At 54.8% G+C, this 24,069-nt stretch overlaps 7 protein-coding genes across 7 annotated transcripts; 2 read left to right on the forward strand and 5 right to left on the reverse strand.

Annotated features, from left to right (window-relative positions):
• Positions 1-12: 12 nt before the first annotated feature.
• J4E85_011677 (uncharacterized protein) lies at positions 13-1,696 on the reverse strand (the record flags this gene model as incomplete). The annotated part of the gene is made up of 2 exons (XM_051475878.1): positions 13-232; positions 348-1,696. 2 exons carry the CDS (start codon positions 1,694-1,696, stop codon positions 13-15), a joined length of 1,569 nt encoding a protein of 522 aa, XP_051320300.1.
• Positions 1,697-2,263: 567 nt separating this feature from the next.
• J4E85_011678 (uncharacterized protein) lies at positions 2,264-3,082 on the forward strand (the record flags this gene model as incomplete). The annotated part of the gene is made up of 2 exons (XM_051475879.1): positions 2,264-2,698; positions 2,750-3,082. 2 exons carry the CDS (start codon positions 2,264-2,266, stop codon positions 3,080-3,082), a joined length of 768 nt encoding a protein of 255 aa, XP_051320301.1.
• A 1,607-nt stretch (positions 3,083-4,689) lies between these two features.
• On the forward strand, positions 4,690-7,702 carry J4E85_011679 (uncharacterized protein; the record flags this gene model as incomplete). The annotated part of the gene is made up of 2 exons (XM_051475880.1): positions 4,690-4,996; positions 5,049-7,702. 2 exons carry the CDS (start codon positions 4,690-4,692, stop codon positions 7,700-7,702), a joined length of 2,961 nt encoding a protein of 986 aa, XP_051320302.1.
• A 182-nt stretch (positions 7,703-7,884) lies between these two features.
• J4E85_011680 (uncharacterized protein) lies at positions 7,885-10,013 on the reverse strand (the record flags this gene model as incomplete). The annotated part of the gene is made up of 4 exons (XM_051475881.1): positions 7,885-7,888; positions 8,245-8,755; positions 8,838-9,758; positions 9,830-10,013. 4 exons carry the CDS (start codon positions 10,011-10,013, stop codon positions 7,885-7,887), a joined length of 1,620 nt encoding a protein of 539 aa, XP_051320303.1.
• Positions 10,014-10,809: 796 nt separating this feature from the next.
• Positions 10,810-11,547, reverse strand: J4E85_011681 (uncharacterized protein; the record flags this gene model as incomplete). Its single annotated transcript, XM_051475882.1, has 1 exon — positions 10,810-11,547. One exon carries the CDS (start codon positions 11,545-11,547, stop codon positions 10,810-10,812), a length of 738 nt encoding a protein of 245 aa, XP_051320304.1.
• A 3,119-nt stretch (positions 11,548-14,666) lies between these two features.
• Positions 14,667-17,196, reverse strand: J4E85_011682 (uncharacterized protein; the record flags this gene model as incomplete). Its single annotated transcript, XM_051475883.1, has 5 exons — positions 14,667-15,572; positions 15,619-16,464; positions 16,511-16,759; positions 16,809-16,942; positions 16,992-17,196. 5 exons carry the CDS (start codon positions 17,194-17,196, stop codon positions 14,667-14,669), a joined length of 2,340 nt encoding a protein of 779 aa, XP_051320305.1.
• A 2,491-nt stretch (positions 17,197-19,687) lies between these two features.
• J4E85_011683 (uncharacterized protein) lies at positions 19,688-21,571 on the reverse strand (the record flags this gene model as incomplete). The annotated part of the gene is made up of 2 exons (XM_051475884.1): positions 19,688-20,103; positions 20,203-21,571. 2 exons carry the CDS (start codon positions 21,569-21,571, stop codon positions 19,688-19,690), a joined length of 1,785 nt encoding a protein of 594 aa, XP_051320306.1.
• Between the last annotated feature and the right edge of the window lie 2,498 nt (positions 21,572-24,069).

Genomic DNA, 24,069 nt, shown 5'->3' on the forward strand with positions numbered 1-24,069 from the left:
CCCTACTACATCTCACATCCACAAACACAACTTCCCACTCGCCGTCCCCGCAGCCACCCAATCCACCGTCGGATGAAACTTGGCCACCGCCGGCACAGCCGTAATGCCCTCGCCCCCTAGCTGCGCCAGTTGTTGTCCTTTTGCGGTGTAGATATCGACGAAGCGGTTCATGTTGCCGATGCAGAAGCGTTGGACGTTGTCTTGGGGGTTTTGCTGCCATTGTGCTCGGAGACTAGGGGTTCGTTAGTATGTATGTGTGGAGGGGGTGGGGAGGGGGAAGGGAAAGGGAAAGGGGGGAGGAAATGGGGAGGAAGAGGAGGTAGGGGAGGGGGAATAAGGGAACGTACATAGTAACCCAGCGGCCTGTTTGGTTGTTATGCGGCACCACAGCCGTCGGTTCCATCTCCTCCTCCTCCAACACCTTACCCAAATCCCACTCCGCACAATTCCCAAAATCATATATCTTAATCGTATCATCATAACTCGCCGTCGCCACCTGCCCCGCACTATTCCACGCCGCATGCGACACGCTCAATTTACTCGTATGCTCACCCACCAGCGCCGGTGCCCTATCCTCACCCTTCCCACTTATCTTCCTCAGATCCCAGATCTTGAGTGTGCGGTCGAGGGAAGCGGTGGCGACGAGATGGGGGTGTAATGGGTGTAAAGTAAACCCTCCGATTTTCTTGTCTGAGAGTTGGAAGATTTGGAGGCCGGCGGCTGCCTCGCTGGGGGTGCGCATGTCGTAGATGCCGAATTGGCCGTCGAGAGTGGAGAAGTAGAGCGTGTTTGGGTCGTCTTTGCTGATTTCGAGACCGGATAGGGGGGCTTCTTCGTCTTTGTCACGAGGGGCGTAGACTTCGACTGCGACGCCTTTGGCGAGATCGAGCTTGCGCACGCTCGAGTCGTAGGATGCCGTGTATAGCGCGTTTGCATCGTGGGGGCTGAATTGGAAAGTGTGTATCGTGCGTGTGTGCGGTTTGAGCGTCGTGATGGTCGGTCCTTCCCTGTCCGCGTCTTCGTCGTCTTCGACTTTAACTTCTGCCACTTTCTGCGATGCATCGCAGATTCCCAGGTTCCCCAGCTTATCACCTGCAAACACCAATGGCTTGTCGGTTGTGGGGTGCAGGCCCATGGAGTATATGCGCTCTGGGGTGATCTTGATTTCGTTTGGCTCGAAATCTTCCCAGAGCGTTAGGCCGCTCATGCGCTCTCGGAGTGCACGCAATTCCTTGTCGGTGGTCTCCTTCACGTCTTCGTAGTCAAAAGTGCGCGCGTATGGATCTGCTGGGCCGACAGAGAGGAAGTTCCCACTTCGGTTCCAGTCCTTGCCTGCTACGACTATGTCACTGAAGTTGAAGGCATCACTAACGCGTTGTCGCTTTGCGCGATCGGCTGCTTGTATCGCGACGTATTCATCCTCGGCTTTGCGCTTTGCGACTTCGCTGTCTGCCACGATGCCCTTTAAGCGGGAGGATGTTCTACGTGGCGCTTCTTCTTCTTGCTTGATCTTCTTGGGCGCGGGCTTCTTCGCTTTTGGTCGCGATGGCACGGATGTCTTTGCCTTGCCTGTAGGACCTAGACCGGCTTCTGCAGCCTCCATCTCGAGGTTGCGCAAGAGTGCCTGCGTCTTCGCAATGTTCTCCTGCCGTTTCCGCTCATACTCGCTGACCTCGACATTTTTGCCGCGCGCCATGTTGGAAAGCAGGCCCAATCCCTAATTGTATGAGGAGAGGGGTCTCGAATCGGGGTCGTGGCGGGCACGTGTAGGCTGCGATGCGCGTGGGGTCGTGGTGGGTTGGAGATCGCGTTTCGATTCGTTTAGATGTCGCCTCTGAGATTTGCGGGGTATCCGATGGGTTCCTGAAGATCGGATGGCAATTGTCTGCTGGATGCCAGGGGAATTGTGGATTGCTGGGAGATGCTGAATCGCAGAAGTGTTGCCACTAGCGCAGACGCGTTCGACGCGTCGGTCACGTGGCGACGTGATTGACAAGATCTGGAACTGCAGTCGTGTGCGGATCTTCAGCCTCCTGCACGATTTGGAATGGTGTCTAAGGGCCACGTGGTAAGATTAATTCGCCTTCAAGATCGATATGCCGACGTTGAGATCGATTGTCAAGTTCAACGTCGAAATTGATCGACAGCTCTACGACGTCACAGGATTAGTGTGAGATCTGATCGATTGCGGTCTTGGCAGATTTGCGGAGATGGCAGCAAATGTCCGCATCGGCTGATCTCTACATCTTCAATTGCATCCACCATGCCACCATCACGACTAGCCAGCCCGCTACTCGGGAGTGTCCGAGCAGCTTCAATTCGCCCGGCAGCCGCTTCGCGACAACGATGTCTGTACCATTCGTATGATTACGCGCAGCCGCCGCCATTTCCTCCCGCCGAGTCCGCCATCCTCTCTTCCGCATACGCACACGTGCCCAGCCATGGGTTTACCATGGATGCACTGAAGCTTGGTGCTCGCGACGCCGGTTATCTTGATGTTTCTACGAATCTGCTTCCGCGAGGTGTATTCGATTTGGTCAATTACCATCTTGTCACGCAGCGCTTGGCGCTACAGAACAATATTCAATTCCCAGACCAGGGAGAGCATGGGAAGAAGATGGGCGTTGGCGCAAAAGTCAGAACGTTGACACTGGCGCGGTTGCGGGCGAATGAACCCGTCATACATCGATGGCAGGAGGTAGGACAGTGCATACACAACAGCAGAGGTCAGCGTGCTGATGGGTGATAGGCACTCGCGATCATGGCCCAGCCCACGTACGTTCCGGCATCTATCGCCGAACTCGCGAGACTTGCAGACGAGATATGGTTTCTGTCGGGAGACCAGAGTGTCGATAGCAGTTGGTATACTAAGCGCGCAACGCTCTCGGCCATCTACTCTTCGACCGAGTTATACATGACACAGGACAAGTCGGCCAACTTTGTAGAGACGGAGCAGTTTCTGGATAACAGATTACAAGACCTGATGAAGGTTGGCGGCTTCATGGGAGGACTGGGCGAGTGGCTCAACTACACGGGACATTCTGCCGTCAACGTGCTGAGGAGTAAGGGTGCGCGCATCTGAGTTCGTCTGTCCATCGGCGGATGTTGACTGTTTCATGGCACGTTAAGCCGAGGCCATGATGTATTCTGTGTTTCTACTTTTTCCGCTACACTAGCGAAGACGTCACGGCACATGCGATCTCGATGGGATGTTGAATGTGACATTTCCAGTATGAAACCCCTTCAGGTTTTTGAGTGTCCAAACACCATCGTACGATTTAGACGAGCCTAATTCCAACATCGCCGATGGTGTTGTGCATCCTAACAAGTTACGAAACAATATTGGTTGCGATTCGGTGATTAGACCGGGGCGACCTCCCGGCGCGCTCTGCCCTGCATGGTTGCAACGAGTAATCTGCGATCCGAGCTCAATCGGTGATCTGAAGTTGAGAGTGGCATCACCCCACCGTGAGAGTGAAAAATGTTGGAGATGGTCAGCGGTCGTCGCAGGTCAAAGCCCCTGAGGATCCAGGCGTAATAAGACCCTTTTCGTATGCTTGTCGGAGGAAGTCAGCTGCATGCCTGCCGTGAGATGCATTAACGAGTGTTCCAGCTGGACCCTTTACTGCGATGACCCTCTCGATTGCGATGCTGGCAGCGATGAGAGCGGCACAGTGGGAGTCAGTCGCCCGCCAATCATGATGGCAGGGTGTCTGAGCCGAACAACCAAGGACAGATCAGGGTCCAGGAAATCGATTGCGCTTCCCAGCCGTTGCCAGCACCGTGCAAGAGTGACCTCATCCAGGGAGGGGACACGGGGAGTGTGCGTCAGGAGAGGGCCGGCTAGCATTCGCAATCTCGATGGATGCTGTGGCCGTGTGTGAGAGTGCGTGTGGCTGGTGAGGCTCTAGCGGCAGCGTGTCAACGGTTCGTGCCGCCACGGTTCTGCTGTGATGGGAAGCCATGGTGTGAAGAGGGTCTGGACCATCTCTCATGCCGTGCAGCACTGGCAGCAACTGTCAGACGCGGATCTAGACGGTGGCAAGTGTAGATGTGTGCGGGCGATTGCATGTTGTTCGCAGTGCGGCAGTGCTGCTAGAAGGTTGTGTTCTCCGGAGAAGCATAGGAGAGGACGGCCATCACAGATATGGAGAGCCATCGAGACTTGAGGGTCAACGGGCGGAACAGAAGGGCGATGGTCTCCCTCCTGGGCGATGGTGGGCTGGAGATCAAGGCCCATCGTCGATTGCCGGTAGTTGGTGCGCTAGGCCCGAACGCCACACTTCCTCTTCGCGGCCAGGTACCCTCGATCTCCAGCTGCAGTCTTGGCAGCTTGGAAATCGAGAGCATCGACATGCTTACCCACATCAAGATCGATGCCCATCATGGCTCACCTGCTCAAACCAGCGCCGAGAGAGCCCACAACTCTCTTCAGCCATCTTTCAATTTGCACGCTGAAACTGCCCTCCCAACCATACGACGACGCCGCTACCAGCACCCTACATACCATTCGAACCACCGCCGCGGAAGCGTCTGATCCATTCGAGCCTGGGCACAACAGCCTCCCGGTCTACAATATACGCACACCTTGGACATTTGATCGCTAGCGGCCTGACATTCACCATCATCCACATGGGGAGCATCCTGCCTGTCTAGCCCCCAACTCTCACCCGCCTCTCTCCACCCGCCATGAACGACCGCCCGGGAACCATTCCCATGGCTGCGCGTTCCCACCCACGCCGCCCGCCAGCCCACCGCTCCGTCTCTCTCCGCCACAGCCCGCCGCCTAAACCTCAACCATCAAGACGCGAGCCCAAGAAGGCGCCGACTGCTGAGACGTCGCCCACCCTCGCCAGCGACAAGGCCAATCCGCCCTCGAGCGTGTCTCCCCAGCTGCTCTCCAACAAGACCAGCTCGGGCGAGAGCAGCGACGCCGGCCAATGGTTCGAAAAGACCAACAACACGGCCAGCCAGGGCAAGTCGGCCTTCGTCGACAGTGAGTACTACCTACAAGACAATAGAGGAGAGAGTATGACTGACCACCGTAGATGAACCGCCCTTCTTTCTCCGCAACTCGTCTTCGTCCGAGACGCCGCCAGATAACTCCAACTCCACCCAGCCACATGCCACCATGCCATACCGTCCCCTCGGCCAGATTGGCACAGACGGCAGCAGCACCGAAGACTTTCGCAGCGTCATTGACGACTTGACCGTTGCCAACAAGAAGCTCAAGCAGCGGCTGAGGAAGTACGAGAAGCTCTACGATGCCCACCTGCAAGAAGAGAAGCTGTTCGAGGTGAGGTTCCATGGCCTGCCCGACCACAAGAAGAAGGAGCTCGAGGAGACTCTGCGCAAGTTTGCATCAGATCTCGACGAAGGCACCGCCAACGACTACGCCGACATCTCAGCCTACACCCCGGCACTCCAAACCCACAACACCGCCTCCTCCACATCGCGCTTCGCCGAGTCGGGCTACGCTTCCCTATCTGCATCCGGCCCTAACTCGTCAGGCCAATCCAATCAAGACAACGACCACCGCAAGATGACCAAATCCGCCTACAGCCGGCAACAGCAAAACATCCAGTCGTACCTCCACGACATCCCCATGGGCCTGCTACCCAACAACAAGACCGCCCCCATGACCGACAAGTCCAAGAAGAAGATGGTTGTGCGCCGCCTGGAGCAGATCTTTGCTGGCAAGCGCTCTGCGCCCGGGTCCCACCCACACCCAATGCAGCAACAGGAAGTAGCCCAGTCGGCAGCAACAGCCGACCGTGCCCAGCGAGAAGCGACGGGACAAAATCAGAAGCCCGAGGGTCAGCGTGAAGCTCGCATCAGGAACGACCGCGGTGCTAGTGCTGCTCGGGAAAGTCATGCGGACCAGGACGAAGTCCTACAGGGCTTCCGCCCCAGCCTGCATATCGAGGAACAGGACTTCGCTGGCTCAGGTCTATCTCCCGACCAACGACCCACACGACCGCTAGACCTGGACCCTTACCGTGCGCAGGTGCCTACAGAGAACATGGACTACATCCGCCATCTTGGCTTCACCCCACCGGACATGGACTCTGGAGAAGCACCCCTCGGCCACGGCTGGATTTACCTAAACTTGGTCATCAACATGGCCCAACTACACACTCTAAACGTCACACCCGAGTTCGTCAAGGACGCCTTGCACGAGTACAGCAACCATCTCGAGATCTCTCGCGACGGTCGCAAAATCCGATGGAAGGGCGGCCTCGACATTACCAAGCACAGCGGCGACAGCTCGTCGGAGCATTGGAGTGGTGCTTCACCGAATGAGTCCGGCTCCCAGTCGCCTTTCAAGGGTATGAAGACTGGCAACAGCGGTGCCAGCAGCGACATGATGGATGAAGCCACGATTGCCAGAAGGCAAGCTCGTGCCCAGCGTGAGAAGGAGCAAAACAAGTTTGCGTACAAACCCATGTTCTTCCACAAGGATGAGTCGGAGAACGAAGACGAGTTTTACGCCTTCGACGCCGAATCCTCAGCCAACTACTCTTACCAACCCCAGCCCACGGGCAACTCCTCAGGTTTCAGCAGTTCCATCATGCAGAGCTCCTCATCAAAACCTCGCAGGCGCGATGACGGACCCATGATCTTCTACACCAAGGCCAAGTTCTGCACTGACCTGAGCGGTGATCGTAACGGCGCCTTCCTTACCATGCCTGGCAATTATCAGCCAATCACGAACCAGCCGCTTGGTGCGAAACAGGGTACATCGTCCCCGACCAAGAGGACGTCGCTGGACCTGGCCGAGCCCCGAGGTCCTTTGGACACTACGCCGATGGATGTTGACAGCGGATCACGCACTGTCTCGAGTGGAGATGACCTTGGCTTCTCACCAGAGGCCTTGAGGAACGACAGCGGTAACACCAGCCCAGAACTCATGGACTTTGAGGCTTCGGGTTTGGGTGGTGTGCAGCCAGAGGACAACTTCTCCATCCACGTACGACGATCACAAATACCCACCGCACCATCCCATGTCGCCGCTCGCCGCTGGTCAACCTTGTACCCCAAGGCCATCCAGGATGCACTCAACGATAGGCAGTCGTCTCCTGAAGTCGAGTCGCCTAGATCAAGTCCCCAGCGTGTGATTGAGGAGAGGATTCTCTCTGCGTCACGGAAAAACCTTCCCAGCTCGACTCTCCCTCCCGCCTCCTTCCTTCCACTGGATTCTTGCTCTTCCGGCGATGTCGACTCGGACCTTGCATCCGACGCCTCATCCGAACCCGACAGCGACAGCGACTCAGGCGGCCCTACAACCGCCATGCAGATCCTCAACATCGCGCCCATCGCCTCCGACGTCTCTGAAGGATCTGAGTCCGATTACGAAGACAGCGACGACGGCAGCGTCGACATGCTCGCTACAGCCCGCCAACAAGACCCCAGCGCTGTCCGTGCGAGCGAGCGCGAATACGACGCTGCTCTCGCCGATCGTCTCGCCGAAGAGATTCCCGCTGGAAGTTCGGCTGCAACCGCTGGAGGCGGAAGTGGGTTTAACAGCCCTGCTGGTGGTGTCCGCATTCGCGAGGCTGCGAAGTTGGCTAAGCGTGCTAGCCAGGCTAGCAGTGGAAGCAGCAGGGCTGGTCCACCGGCGAATCTCAAACGCGCCCGCACGAGCGATTCGTTCAAGCCGCCTCCGAAGAAGAGTCCTAAGACGCGGAGGACGGGGGAGTGATTTGACTTTTCAGTTCCAGTAAATTATATAGTGAGCGTTCACGTTTGGAGATCCACGAGGCGTTTTGGATCTTTTTTCTTTTCTTTATGGATGGGCGGCAAGGTACTTTTCACATGGATGATTTGAAGCCATTTTGATACCCCCCTTTTCACGATATCGTCGATTAGTTACTTGAGTAGAAGCTACCTGGTAATCGGTAGTGCTATATCAATACATGAAAGTATCAACACAAAGCTTTGTTTGCAGTGATGTGTGACGGGCATCGTGGTCTGAATACATATCTTCTCATGGAAGTTACAGAACAGAGACCGATCTTATCTCACGTCCCTCAACTCTCCTAACGAAAGCTTGAACCCTACACATTACATGCCGCCACCACATCCCCTCCATCCTACCCATACCATCCACTTCACCCCTAAAACCTACTCACATCCCTCCCAAAAACCCAATTAACCAACCAATAAACCGGCACTAAGACCTTATTCCGCCAACTAACCGTCCTTGTCAAATACGCTCCCCGCCAGATAATCCACGCTACATACCCTTGCAATCTGCCACCCCATTTCCCGCCTCCCTGGAACAACGCATTCCAGTTTCCGATGTAAGCTAGTGTCCCGAGGTCGCGGTATGTGAAGCCCTTTGAGGAGGGGGATGGTGGAGTGGACAAGGAACCGTCGTTGAGCCGTTTTGCCAACCAGAAAGCTTTTTGAGACGCGACTTGGGCGGTGGCGGGGTAGGTTGTTGATTCGATTATTCCGCAGTCGCCGAGGGCGAAGACGGAGGGGTGGACTGCTTCTTGCGTAGTTTTATCTGAGGGGTTTTCGGAGGTGGAAGTAGAGGGGATGAGTTTGACGCGTAGGTGGTCGTCTGTTATGATGGACCCGGATTTAGAGTCTTTCTTTACTGTCCATTTTACGTCTTTGCCTGGAGTGGTGGATTGGGGAGATGGTGGAGAGGAGGAGGAGGAGCTTGATGGGAGGTAGAGGTCGGTTGGCGCTTCGCGGACGGAAGAGAGGGCGTGGTCGACGAAGGGGTTTTGCATTAGTCCTGTGCCTGCGGGTTGGGGTTAGTGTCGTCCTCGAGTGCGTGTGAATGGAGAGTGGTGATGTGAGAAGGAAAGAGAAGGGATACTTACTCCATACACACATGCCCACGCCAATCTCGCCCTCCTCCTTCACCTTGAGAGTATACAGGTGGTAGTCATCCACGTCGTCTGAAAAGCTCCTTTCCGCAGGCGCCCCCGGCCTTAACTCTTCTACATGATGGCTTGTTTTGATATCGATGCCCTTGCGTTTGAACTTCTGCATCGCATACCCCGCGAGTTTCTGATCAAACATAGGAAGCACCTTCTCCGCGACATCGTAAACAGTAATCTTGTGGTACTGAACGAGTTCCGGGTACAATTTCTTCATATCCTCGTTGATGAGGTCGTGCAACTCCGCGCTGAACTCGATGCCAGTGGGTCCACCGCCCACGACAGCGAAGTTGAGGAGCTGCTTCTTCATCTCGATAGACGTGGTGGGTAGCGCAGCGCCTTCGAAGCATGCTAAGATGCGATTCCGGATCCTGCGCGCATCGCCTACGTCTTTGAGGAAGAAGGCGTGTTCTTTTACACCCGGCGTGCCGAATGTCTGACTATAACACCCCACCGTCACAATCAACTTGTCGTACTCGACATCAAACAGCTTCCCTACTTTCGCTTCCTTCTTCCTCTCCGCCTCCCTCTCTTCCGCTGTCTCCCCAGCATGTCGATCCGTGGTTAGTGCAACACCTTGTTTCGGATCGTCAACCGCCTCTTCAATCGTAATAGTCCTGTTCTTGAAATCGACATCGTCGGCCCATCCCTGGAAGAAGTCGACTTTAGTCCGCCGGCTGCGCACGGGTTCGAGCGCGGTCCGGAATTCCAAGGTGCCGACTGCGGTGGAGGCAAGGAGAGGCGTGAAAGCAAAGTAGGATCGTGGCGATACGACGAGCGTTTGGAATTTGGAGGAGTCGAGACTGCGGGCGACTGTGAAGCCCGCCCAGCCGGATCCTAGGATGACTACGCGCTCGCGGTCTGGGATGGGGTTGTTAGTAGCTGGGGTCTTGTGCTAGAGCAGGTAAGGTTGAGCAAGGAGAACAACGTACTGTCTCTCCTCTTATCCAATTGCTCAATCGTAATCATCCTCTTTTGTTCCAAGCTCTTCCCATACTTTGCGCTTATCAAAGCTCCTGTCCGACATAGCAATGCCGTGCGCGATCTCGTCATGGGTGAAGACACCAGTTCCCTAACACCACCCGGCAACAGCGATATACGAGTCGGCGACAGCATCTTTCAGTCTTGACAATCAAAGTTACACTCGCAATCCTTGTATATTGAACCAAAAGAGTGTTTATCAAAACCAAAGTTTTATTTATCGACACCCACCCACTCGCCGGGTGCTTGCGGGTCGACCAACGGAAGTCGGCGTTGACGCCATGACGTATGGCTTTTGCAAGCTTGACGCGCCGAATGTTGCCGAGGAAGGTTCCCACATGTGATTGTAGGCTAGAGGTTTGAAAGCGCGAAGCTCAAACGACTTGTTCAATTGAACAGAACGCGGCAAAGTGGCAGGTGGTGTGGTCAAGTTGAGTGCAGGGTTGATGGGCGTGGTCAGCACCGACGAAAAGGGCCGTGAGATCGCGTTAGTCCTACGATGCTATCAACATAATTTTAAAACTGTGATCTCGCCAACTAGCATTGTGTGCAGTGTTGATGATGGGTTGGTGTAACCAACTAATTTGATAGACGATGTTGGCATCTTCGGACTGGTGACAAATGTGATGACGGGTGGCACGTAGATGATGAGACCATCTCAAAAGTCACATTGGGGCGGTCATCAACTTCAGAACAAAAGACGCCTTTGACCACGTACAAGATACTAGCATAACACGCCTTCCTTTCAAAACGACTCTTGTGCTATACATCTCATATTGACACAAACAGCAAGTAACCTAGTATCCCGGCGAAGCGATATCTGCAATAGCAATACGCGTGGGTATCCCATAACCTGCCGATTCCCAACCAGCCCATATACTCCAGAAAAGAAACATGTCTAAGCCACACAGCCCTCCCAGCCCACAGCTCACTACTTCCCATTCCCACCTCCCAAGTACCCCACCACATCCCCCGCCCTCTCCAACCTCGCCCTCGTCTCCGGCAACCCCTTATTCAACCTCTGCAACCCCGTGACCGCTCTCTCCCAATTCCTCTCTACCTCCTCTTGCCTCTGCAGCGCCTCCACCCCAGCCACATCCCCACCTCCATTCCCAGCAGTAGCAGCAGCATCCTTCTCCATACTCTCCTGCAGCGCCGCCCACACCCTCTCCTCCTCTTCAAACCCCTTGATCCACGTCTCCGCCGCAACCTTCGGCGTCGTCCTCCGTTGCTGACTTATCTTCGCAATGAGCGCATCGCGTTTCGCTACTGTAGCAGATAGTTGACTCCGCAGTTTATCGTCGAAAGGTTCGTATTCCACTGTCTCGACCATGGACTCCCCTTCCCCTTCCCCTCTTCCTCCTCCTCCTCCTCCTCCATGTCCATTCACAACCCCATCCATCCCCTCGCCATCCCCACTCTCCACAACATCAATCCCATTGATGCTAACATTATGTCGTATCCCCTTTAGCACTTTCGCAACAAATATCTCAACGAGGTCTTCGACCGAGCGCCGCAGTTCGTCTGGCGCATCGCCGTTTGTAGCGCTCGAGGGCACGGGCGGGAGGTGCAAGTCGAGTTTCTGGCGCGCGGCGGTGCGGATTTGCGATGTGAGGAATGTGAGGTCGGAGGGGGATTGGAGTTCGATTTTGCGGTGGGAGGCGTCCATTTTGCGGTGGTGTGGCAGGCGTGGTGATGGGTGAGGATTGTGTTGCACGGGCGCGCTTTGTGGGGTTTGCGGGATGATTTCGCTCTTGTAGTTGGGTGGATGGTTTGCGCGGAGATATTGTTGTGGCTGTTATGAGCGGTAACAGGGTGTTGAGTGGTGGAATGCGGGTCGTCGTTGTGGTGGTCGACTTTGTTATGGTTCTTGTTTGCGAACGCGGAACGTGGACCGCGCGCGTCTTCGTCGGCTTATCAGCCTGCCTTATCGGGGCCGAGGTGTGGGGCTGCCTGCATCCCTCGAAGCTGCACTCGAACAACGCAGTCGATACAGTTGGATACAGGAATAATGTATCGTTACATGCGATTTGTTTGATTTGAGATACACCCTTGAAGATAACCCCTAAGTCCTATGAGCAGCGAGCAACCGCAGCCTTTAACGCCATAACCCATCCAGTCCAGTCTCATGATATACAGCCTTCAACCCAAACGCCCATGATTCCATACCAAACGCCTATCCCAACCCATATAAACATGATCTCAATACCGCGTAATCCATAAAATGCCAAAGCATATGCACATCCAATATCAGGCGCCAGTTCTCAGGAGAATCAGAGTACCACACAATGTGTAGAGGGCTTTGCAGGATGTAGAGAGCTTTGTACAGTTACAAGGCTCTCTACATGCTGCAAGACCCACTACAGTTTGTGTAGTGCCCCAATCTCCTGAGAAGTAGCGCTTGTATCATGCCAACGCATCACCCCCATCCATCTTCTACTCCGGAAACATATTCCTAACCTCCTCATCCGTAACAATGATATCCTTCACAGGATCCTGTCGGCGCTCGAGATCATCGAAGTGGTAGTCGACGTAGGAAGGGAGGAACATCTCTGTCGTACACAGCGTCATTAGCCCAGTTCCTCGTCATCCAGCTTCACAACCAAACCCTCCACCGCTAAGAAAGAACAGAGAAAAGGGAAACAACATACCCATATTCCAATCAAACCCCTGACTAGCCTTAACACACGTAATCAGCCTCAGCGCACCCTCCCCCTCCTCTTCTCCCACATTAATAACAGTATGTTCCTGCCGCGAAAACGCCTCGCTCATCAGACTCTGCCTGCGTGCGCCGCTTAGGGAACCACTCTGGGGGCTACCAGACGACGAGGAAGGCGTGGAGCCACAACTACCACTACCACTTGCACTACCATACGAGTAGCGGTTCGAAGACGGTGTGAAGTTGTAGTTGTAGTTGTAATGATTCGGCGTCGAGGGCGTGGAAGCCGCGAACGAGGATGACGACGACGACGAGTGATGGTGGTGGTGGTGGTGAGAAGAGGAAGCAGGGCCCTTGCCCTTACGCTTTGGTATCGCGATGGCGGTGGATGAGGAGGACGACATGGTGGGATAGGTTGCTGTGTAGATAGATAGATGTAGCGGGTGGTAGGTAGGTAGATAATGAAGATAAGGACCAAGGACCAAGAAGACCAGACCAGCAGAACAGCCGTTGCTCAGTCAATCAAACATGCAATTACCCGAAAGACCAGAGGACAAGAAGAAGAGAGGAAGCAACGACAACGAGGAGTAACAGTCATACGCCTCGGACACCCCAAGCCCGTCCGCGGTATAGCCCGCACCCAGTCCAAGTCCGCATCGCGTCTGCCTGACTCCTCCCTCCCAATCCCAGCTCCAGCTCCACCACAGACCCCGGACTCGCGTCCGCCCTTGTCGATCGGCCGCGAGTGTGTAGCGCTGTGATTGGCCGCCTACCCCCATTCCGACATTCCGCTCACGCCTCACTGTATCGGCGTGGGGCACGTGTGACAGGCACCCGCTCCGCACCTACCTGGCACCCACGCACCGTGGTGTCTTGCGTGCGTCTTGCGTCTTGCGTCTTGCGTGTGCATGAGGCGGCCACGGGTGTGTTGGGAGGGTGCGTGGAGCATGATGCATGCATGCATTAGACACCTAGGTACTGTAGGGAAGGATAGCTGTTATCTATTACATGCTTATCTTGATGGATGATGGATGAGGGTATGGGGTGTTGAAGCTGAGCCGACAACATCCGGCGTAGTTTCCGCTGTCTTGATCTTGTGCATTCATCATTCTGGCTATCATCGGATTGCACATGCCAGAGCCGCGATTGCGATTCCGAATATGTGGGGGAGAATCAGGTCATTCGGGTACAGTGGGCGAGACAGGTGACGTAGCGACAAGGGAGGCGTTATCGCCCTGTCGGTCCGTACCTGACGTGCGCATCGAAAACAACGCATGCATATCCATGCTGCACCACTGAGCTGTTCATCAAGGTGATAATAGTCTTGTTAACATCACTTCGCGTACATCACGTACATCACAGACACGAAAACCACACATGTAGAAGTATCAAAATGACGAGCTACAAACGCTCAATTCCATTGGGGACAAGATAAACCACACAACCAGCCCACTCTGCATCAGTCGCAACCGCGCAGATTGCTTCCAAAAACACCATCCATCGCATACTCGCATACGCGTTTCCTATATATCGTACAAAACCAACTGTGGATATCGCTCGTGTGTTCGCTCGCAAGTAAAATAGGACTCTGAAAACTGCCAATCAAAACAGCAGCCAGGTAGGAACTTCGGATGCCTGCCGACAAACTCGTAATTAGTAGCGAGAGACTTTGAAAAGGTTATGAGAAAAAGCACATGAACAACAAAAAGGACTGACATAACCTCCATAATAAACAGAGCGCGCTAGAAACCAAAACAAAACAAAAAACATCGGCAGAACAACCACCAAAAAGGAAGTAAACTGCGAAAAACGGAATCAGCCATGTCCACCGTATCCCTCAGCAGCAGCCCAAACCAGTCCTTTCACCGGGGGTGGGGGTATCCTCGAAAATATAGGAGATGCGCCCAATATACGCCTGTACTCCGGGCTGATGACTAGATGATTCGTAGAGACGGGGGTTTTTGTTCCGCGTTGTAGTTGGGTAGTAATGAGAAAGGAATCGGGAAAATGAGTGTAGGTAGATTGGTGTGCGGGCGTCAAACAGCAGGAAAGACGTAGTAATAATCGGGGGTATCGTATCTTTTTCGTGATGTGGTGTACGCAATGTCGCGCGCAGGGAGGAGACGAATCTACCATCCCTTCTTACGTGCAAATCGCTTGTTGAGGAGGACCAGTACCTTGGTCACGTTGAACTGGACATATTCGAGATCCAGGTCTTCTTGGTTGTCCTTTTGCATCTCCAGCAGATCGTCGAGCTTGAGGTCGAGCTCGAGAAGACCGCGATTCCGCCCTTTGTAGTGAAGGGAGATGACAAAGGTGCCGGGGAGCGGGCTCGTGAAGTTGAAGTAAATGTTGGCTCTCCTATTCTCCGGGACATTGCTCTTCTGAATCACGCCTTCTCGCTCGAGCTGCTGGTGGGTGAATTTGTAGGGTCCGAGGACTTGGTGTTTTTGCTGTTTCCTTGTCTTGCCTTCAGATTGACTGCGGACGTTGTGGAGGTACGACTTGTACGTGTCAAGCTGGCTGACTAGGAAGCCATTGTGGTCGCGAATGGTGCGGAACACTTCCTCGAGCTTCCGTGTCTCTTCAATGACCTTTTCCTTCATGGAACCCAAGTGCACCAGCTCTTGTTCGACCTCGTCTCGGAGCAATGAGAAGCCGTCTTCCTTGTCAATCACGCCAAGATCCTGCAGTTGGCTGAGCAGCTCCATGCTACGGATACCCTTCTTGACCATGACAGAGTCGTTCTTGGTCGTGGCAGCTGCTTCCGCAATCCTGTCGAGGCGCAATGGCCGTCGCGTGATGGACGTGTTGGAAGGGAGCGAACGAAGGATCATGACGAATGTCGACTTGGCTTCCATGAAGAAGATCTCTTCTTGCGTAATGTCGAGCGCTGCGGTCAGATCGTCAAGCGGGGTTTCCCATTTGCTGAATAGCGGGAGGTTGATGGCTCTGTTCTCTTTTCGGGGAAGCTGTGCTGGAGCGGATCCGAGCTCGTTGAGAATGACGCCTAGATGCGAGCTGTCTTCTTTGGCCTGGTTTTGTTAGTACGGCAATGCGCATGGATGTGTGATTGCTTACCAGTTCAGCTGCATGTCGCTCCAAGAGCGAGTGCGTCGCATACACTTCGTTCAGGGTAATCGAGAGCTCTAGATCCTTCTTAGACAGAGCAACGTAGTTGTCCATCTCGAGAGTATCGTAAAAGTCCTGTACCTCGCACAGATCCAACAGAAACTTGTTGATTCGCTCCTTGTTCTGGTGGATGAACGGCTGCAGCTTGACCATGTATGGCTCCTTGGCATACGATGGCTTGTTTGCGAGATTCTGCAGCATCTTTGCGATATACGTTAGTGTCCGCTTGGGGTTCTCTGCTGGCAGCACATCGATGAGCATGTACGATCTTGGGGTGACGATGGCGGGGTTGATGAAGCGCAGGAAGAAGAAGCCTCCGATGAGAGTGCAAATGGTCTGGTCCTGGGCATCAGGGTACTTTCGTCTCGACAGACTTCGAATCTGCTTGCATATCCATCGGATGCCGTATGGCGTCTCCTCGAGGCCTTTGATGATGGTTGTGAGGAAGTTGTTGGCAATCTCCATGAGCATGTTGACTCGCGGTGTGATGATGTTCTGTACCGTCTCGTTCTCGGCCGCCTGCTCTGCGGTAACGCCCTTGGGCAGATTTGCGGGAAGGGTTCCCTGGATCTCGAGCTCAGTGACCATCTTCTCGTATACCTTGAGCGGGTTAATCTCAAGATCGAGGTCCTTCAGCTCGATGAGCGAGTTGATGCTGTCCTGCAAGACGACCTTGAGGTAGCTCTGGCCGGGTCCTCGGCGGGTGTATGTGGTCATCATGCGCGAGACGGGTGTGTTGGCACGTAGGAGCGAGCTGTAGTCTGGGGTGTTGTCGAATTGATACGTGAGTACAGACTGAGCGAGGTTAGCTGTGATGCGCAAAGCTGGAGGCGCAACCTACCTGGAACATGGTCAAGAGCAAGTGCTCTTCGCGGCTCTCGTACTGGTTTCCGTAGATTGTGAACATGACAGTCTGCAGTAGGGCATCGATCTCGGCCATGGAGACCAGTCGACACAGATGGGCAATATGGCGTGGCTCGGATTGGAGGAGGAAGAGCAGGTTGCCGTACTTCTGCGTCTTCTCGTCGTTGGGAAAGAAGCCTTCCTGGAGTTCGAGGCCGTCTCCCAGGTGGTCGGCGACTTCATTCTGCTGCAGGATAGTCAGTACAAGCGCGGGGTGTGTGCAGCGTTGGGCGCACCTCTTCCAATGCCATGCGGTTCTGAATCAGCAGGGCTATCCGCGAGTCGAGATAGCGCACATCCTTTTCCAGGACGAAGTTCTTCTTGGACTGCGACGAGATCTTGGCCTTGAGTTCGCGGAGTATCTTCTGGGCTGCGAGGGTTAGTTTATTGTAGTATATTACAAGGCAATGGCGGCGTACCTCGGGCCAGGTCATCTTCAATCTCGAGCTCCTTGTCTTTGGCGGACATGGACAGGTACAGGGCTGTGACGGAGTAGCGCTTCGACTGGCGCACCGAGCGCGAGCCATCGTGCGACGACATTGTGTTCTGGCGCGAGACGGGGACAAACGACGACGAGGACGACGTCGAGGCGCGCGAGGGGGCATGCAGCATAGAGACGGCCATGGCTGGTCGGGGGTGTCGCGGCGAGAGCGACGGGCAGGGCGGAGACGGAGACTTTGTTTCTTTGTGTGCGCGGTCGCGGTCGGGCGGGTTGGGTCAATCAGCGACGGCGACGGGGATTGCAGCGACTACGACGGGGGAATTGCAGCGGGAGGGCCCGTCCAGCGAAAGGTCGCGGGTGGTGCAGACTGCAGCGCAGGGCCGTGGTGTGCAGGCAGCGTGGGTGTTGGTTGGATTAATTTAGGGGGTGCCTCAGTCACCGGGAGTCGCGACGAGGGCGAGGGGTAGCTCAGACGGTGAGTGGTGGGAGACAATGGGCAGGCTGCGACATTCCAGATGGCGCGACTTCCGACTCAGATGTGATGGCAGGAGCGACCGCGACAGTGGCAGTGACGGTGACAGCAACGGCGGGGGTGGGGATACTCGGTGCAGGTGAGGGTAGAGGGGATTGAAAGCGACTTGCGTCTACCTAGTACGATAGAGTAGGAGTTGGTCTGAATGGGTGTTTCAGTGTCTTGCAGAGTGGAGAGGGCCAAGCATGTGGAGGCCGCAGGTGGGACGTCAAACGAGGCAGGGGCAAACGGCCACCCACCAGCCTGCGCGCGCCAGATAGCAAGGCGATGGAGTCGGCATGGGTGCGAAACCGTCGTCAGCTGCTCGCCTGCCCCTGAACCACCACCTCGACGTGCCTGAAGCAGCAACGTGGTCCGCGCCCAACCGACCAAGCTGGTTCCTGGCTAAGCCCGACTAGCACACGTCAAGCCCGACGCTCTTTACTTTGACTTGTAGCCTGCATCTCATCACATGGTCAACATTTGAATATCCCCGACCTTTAGTCCATCCACCCGCGTGAATAACCCGTCGACTTGTGCAGCTACCGGAGGCCTTCGCTGCCGACAGCTTAGCAACGCCAGGCAACGCCGTGGCGGCGGGCTGCACGAGATGTGGAGGTGGCCAAAGCACTAACCTGCCTTACTGCCCGCACAAGTGTACTAGGAAAATTGCCCAGCCCAGCATGCAGTCCGCCCGTCGTCGATGGACAAGGGCATGCCATCGCAAAGTCCGACCCGCCGCCATCGACTCGCTCAATCGCATCCTACAAGACATGATTACTCTGCATAGATACTGACCCGTACTGTACATACAAACAACATTGTCCTCCGCGTCGATCAACCCATCACCATCTCATCTCGGTCCGATGATCTCTACCATTTGTCCGCCCGCTCTGCAAAATAGTTTCGAAACATACGTGGCGCACATTCGCTGCACAACGACGACTATCGCAATGTAATGCTCCAACATCGCTGATAGCCATGTCGTCCTAGCGCCGACGGTGATGATCAAATACCGCCATACCAATACAATGCGCCACAAGACTTTTGATCGCCGCGGAACAACTGCCCAAACCGTACTTGCACTTGCTTGCACAGTGGTCTACAAATGACTCCGTCACATTCCCGCCGCCTGTCCATCACCTGCAGCATTCTCATCACGCCATTGCCCCGCTCCGCGTTCGCTTCCTTCAGAACTGGAGATTGAACTGATCCTGCCAGTGCCTGGCGACTCATGTCACATGCTTTGGATAGAGTACTTTGGTAGCCGCTACTGGCTGGCGGGAGACAGCATATCCGGGCCTCGTTTACCGTTTACAGTTTACAGTTTACCATTAGATGACCACAAAGCAAAAAGACCCGAAGAAAATATTGGGGCCAAGGTGGGAGCGCCAATGGAGCCGAACTCCAATATCTCTAGTGAGCTGCGCTGCATGTACACCTCACACCCTCTTTCCCATGACTATGCGCCGCGCCGTGCCGGACAATAGAGTGAACGCCTGCGAACCATATAGTACAGCACTTTACGCGCATCCATCTCGTACAGTACGCGACGCCAGGAGAAGACCATGAAAAAAAACTTGCAAGTAACGAGAAAAAACGGGAAACCGAGAAACCGAAGACTCCACACTTTGCATGCCCATCTCCTCGGTCAGACTCGCTGTGCGGGAAGCATACGGTACCTGGACACCTTGACGCGCCTTGCGCTGCTGCTCCGCCTGCAATTAGGCCCGTGCGCCCGCGAAAACCATGGGCGATCATGGCGCCGTGGCCGCCAAACTCCTCCACCTCGCATGCACGCGCGCCTGCATGTGCCCTGCGAGTCAAGCGACACTTCAGCCCGCCCGTCAGGGCACCACGGCTGCGAGGAGCACATTCACCCCGAAATAGCTGCTTGCGTTAGCCTCGTCCTCATCTCACCAACTACAGGCAAACCCGCGCGCGCGCGCCTCAGGAACCGGCCAAGGCACCGGATAATGCGTGGGTAAAAAGACGTTTCTGACATGTTTCCGTCCGAAAGCATGTCCTGGAAATTTCCGAACGGGGTGAGAGTTTGTTCGCCCCACGCGCCCCGTCTTGCCCGTTTGAGGATGTAGACGTCACGGTGCAGACAGTCGCGATATTGCATCGCGGGCGGGAATTTGAGAAAGAGAAGAGAGGACTTACACTGAAGCTGCCGCAGCCCACTCACGCGTAGACAGCATATTCCTGAGCTGAGGGGTCGACGTGACCATCTTTAGCTCCGCACCAACGATAAGCACGATAACGAGGAGCCGTCCGAGCAAGCTGGGGACTATCGCAAACGCCATGAGGGGTAGTACCAGGGTTAGTGGAAACCATATTGCTGACTGATCTTGGCCGGCAGCCGGAGCTGCCGTGCTGGGAACAGAAGAATATGGGGAGGAAGAAGGAACTTTCCGCGGAAGAGTCACGAGGTCGGCGTCTTCCTCGAGAAATTGGGATTCCTCCTCATTAATCGGGTCATGCTCATCCATCCACTCGCGATAGGCTGTGATATCCTCCGCAGACGCGGGATCGAGACTTTTGGAGAGCTTGCTAAACGAAGATAAAGCCTTGTCTGTACCGAGTCAGCGGAACACTCTTGATCGGTAGCAGCGACGATCCCCATGTTGACATGGCGTTCCGACTCGTTGCTTCCGGCTTAGCCACAACTTACTGTATTGCTCTAGCTTCTGGTAGATGCGCCCCAGGAGTTCGGTCCTCTTGAAGTGCATTTCACTTCCGTAGCGTGCATCACCCCGCCGCGACGCAGGGTACGCGTACCCTGACGCATCTCGAGGCGACATCTGGGCTATGCATTCGTCTAGGTGACGCAGCTCTTCTTCGAGCTCGCATGTCTCGTCTTGGAGGTGCAACAAGACGCGGTGGTTTAGATGCTCAAACTTTCGGTACATGGGCACGAGAGGCTTCCGGCCATGGGAGCTGGGCTGAGTCGATCCGCTAAGCTCGTTGGCGAGGAGTTCATATCCCACCACCGTTTGTCGGGTCTGGTTGGGCAGTGGCGCGTGCTGTTGGTAGAGTGGCGGCTGCCCTGGATGTGGGGTGAAAGGTGGCGGCACGTGCTGGAGCTGGCCGTCAGGTGGCCGTATCGATAGTGGATGCGCATGCACTGCTTCCGGGGACTGGTGAGGCGCATATCCTATGGCTAGCGGAGCTGGGAACGAAGGCATAGGTGCCCATGCTGGTGGGGAACTGATTGCCGCAGGCACTGGAGCCGGAGATGCACCAGAATAGCCTTGCTGGTTGTACATCGGCATCGGTGGGTAGCCGTAGGAGTGTTGCTCTGCCCCATATTGGTAGTCTCCGTACGGCTGTGGCCTTTGGAAGATGTGGCTCGCAAGTTCGCGTTCCTGCTGCTTGAGACGTCTGGCGTGCGGATCACTCTGATGAGACGTCGTCGACGGAGCTCGAGGAGGGGTCGTTACTGCCGGCTGTTTGTTGGGGATCTGGTTTCCTTGATTAACTTCCTCATCGCTCTCTGACCCACTTTCACTCTCCTCTTCACTGCCCTGTTCTTGGTTGGCTTCGACGTCATCTCCAGGGCCATGCACAAAGCTACTGGCGTACAACGGCTTCTTGAATGATCGATATTCCTGGTTGGGTTGGTGTGATGATGTCTGGAGGGACCGCCGCGTGGAGGCTGGTGAAGTCATGGCGGAGTCAGGATGCTGTGAGTCTGCTGCCACAGATGACCGTCCATCGTCATGCTGAGTGTCACCTGACGAGGAAGACGACGACGAGGCAATAGTCGATGGAGGCATAGCCTGAAGGTCCGTAGGCGTAGGACTTCCAGGCGTGTCTTCAGATTGTAAAAACTGAAACACTCCTGCCTGGGCGGCGTCCATGTTGTTGAATGTGATGCTTTGCATCGCCGTTGGCGCGGGCGTACTCTGGCTTTCTTCAGATTCTTGGTACTCGGCGACTTGGCTATAACCGCCATACGGTCTCTGCATTACTGTGGAGTTACTACCACCCGAAGCATCTGACTGTTGCGTCACACTCGAGACCAGGGAGGGATCTGACATATTGGCAATATTCCCAGCATGCCGTTGCAGAGAGCTGTGTTTACCACGTGCGTGTGAGCGTTTCGCAGCGTCGTCGCCAGTATGTCTGCGGCGCAGAACCCGCGGATCGACCGGAGCACCAACGGCAGAGCTCCCTCGTCGTCTTGAGCGTGTGCTGACCTTGCTCTTGCTTTCTCTTATTTGACCGAGCCGGGGCATGTAGCCGACGTTACTGCCCTCCTCATCCAACTCTTCCTGTTTGGCCTGTGAACTCGATCCAGTGTCGGTATGATGCGAGTCGCGTCTTAGAAGCTTCTTCAAAGTGTTGCGAGGCTGTTTAGATCTCTGCTCGCTCTCATCATGGTCGTCGCTGCGCGGCGGTGAGGCCGAAGGTGGGGTACCCTTGGTGCCTGAACTGGTGCGTGATGGACGACGTCTAGTGTGTGGTGCGCTAGTAGCTGAACTCGTGCCTATGTCATGGAGGCCGTCGTAGTGGTATTTCGGATTGCCTGTAGCAGGACTGCGCTGTCGAGGAGGTGAAGCAGCGCCCTCAAAGGCTGCTGCTGTATGATCCGACTAGGTACCCGAGTATCTACGTCAGTTTCCAAAAGCAAGCGTGTAGGTTAGGGCAGAGAGAGAGGCAAAGAGCGTGTTTATATTGTCTACCCACCATGCTACGTATTGTTTACAGGGCCCAGCTGTGTAAGCAGAGCGGAGGTGGCGCTTGCGTCAATAAGATCTGGTACTGGGGGGTGTGCGATGGCGCGGGTGCGGGGGAGTGTATGTGATGGGTGGGTGTGCGGACAAAAAAGATGAATATAGACAGCCCGTGACGTTTTCGTGCGGATTCCTTGCATGCTGAAGCGATTACAAGCACACGTTGTACGACTCTAGAGGCTGAACGGCACAAGGCTCGCAGATCGTGTGGATGTCGTGGTACGCCTCAAGGCCTGCTGAATGTGTACCCTGGTGTGCGCCATAATCACGGGCAATGCGGGTATAGTTTGGAATGGGGAAGACAAAGAGAACGCATGTTGAACTGGAAGAAGCAACGACACACGAGGAATATTGTGCAGCCAGTCAGTCACCGCCTTGCACATGCATGCGCAGTTAACGTTGGCAGAGCTGACCGGGTGTGCACCGGAAGTGCCGCGCGTGTACCCAATGACGTCCCGTTGAGCCCGTCAAGCGACGATACCCCACTATGTGGGCCCCCCATCACCGCGTGCCCTCTCTTCCTCCACGCTTCCACAGTCTGTCTAATCTGGCGACCCGCATCGTGATGATGCATTCGCATGCCAAACTCTGTCCAGTGGTGAAGCATTTCGCTATTGTTTCGTGGGCGGTTCGTTAACAAGCCCATGGTCCTCCGCTGCTCAGTCACTGCCACGTCAACAAGCTACTGCAACCCTGAACCAGGATTGTCAAGGTGAGCAGTGCAGTTCTGCTATCTGGTTCACTCCACTTGCTCGCTCTCGCGTTTCACAGCGAGACCCATTCCCCCGGCTGGGCTATCCTGGCATAGATACAAGCTTGAGATTCTAGAAGGAGGGCTTACTCCACGCGCCAAGTTTCAACTTGTCAAGGCGAGTAGATTCGGAGACCGACGAACTCATGCATGACGTCTTTGGCGTTTCGACGGTATGTCGAGTATACGACGATGTAGCAGAGTTACGACAATGGAAATAGCTGTGGGGAGAGGGCTTTGTCTGGTATTTTCGATGCACGTTGTGTATGGATTGATGCGCAGCTGCTGATGGCGATCCCCAAAGAAAGGCCTCCAGGTATGTCCATGTCGCCTCTTTGGGTAGACATGCTAGGTTCAGAATTGCTGTGTCCAAATTCTGTCAACGTAAGAGCATAGACACGATATTGAATTTAGGAGGGAAACAGTGGTGTAACTAATTCCTTGCCACTCACGTCTTCGACATGCCAAACATGCCTTTGGCCACACATAGCACTCGGCTCTCCTCTAGGTCCATCTCGTTGAATATGCTCATCTAGATCCAGATCATATGATCGCTTGTGTTGAAACATCCCCCGCGATTTCAACTCCCTGACAGGCGCTGGGCTTGCGATAAAGTTCTGTAGTAACATCATCCACCATAGTGCTGTACGCAAGCATTGTAGCCAAGAACAGGGGAAACGTCGACGCCACGAAAATGGAACGCGTATACCGTCGATCTTGATCGACAAATCTTATTCTGAGAAGTTTCACTCATGCATCTATAGTATCGGACTCTTTGCCATGCTGAACATATGGTAGGATAAATGTGAGACTAAATACTTCCGGAAGCAAGTAGAAGAGTGGCATACTATGGAGTGTGATGTGCGCCAACGGTTGAACGAGAAGTTGACATTCCGGGGAAGGTAGAAGTGGCATATAGGAGACGAGCGGGTGATCAATACCAGGTACGAGAGAATAACTGTCTCTAGGTTGACCGTAAAAGCCAGAAGTAAGATTTAGAATAACATAACCTTATCTTCTTCCTCTGCATAATAACGCGATACACAAAAAA

The sequence above is a fragment of the Alternaria conjuncta genome (assembly GCF_024043145.1).
Source record: "Alternaria conjuncta strain BMP 0040 chromosome Unknown scaffold_41, whole genome shotgun sequence".
NCBI classification, from domain to species: domain Eukaryota; kingdom Fungi; phylum Ascomycota; class Dothideomycetes; order Pleosporales; family Pleosporaceae; genus Alternaria; species Alternaria conjuncta.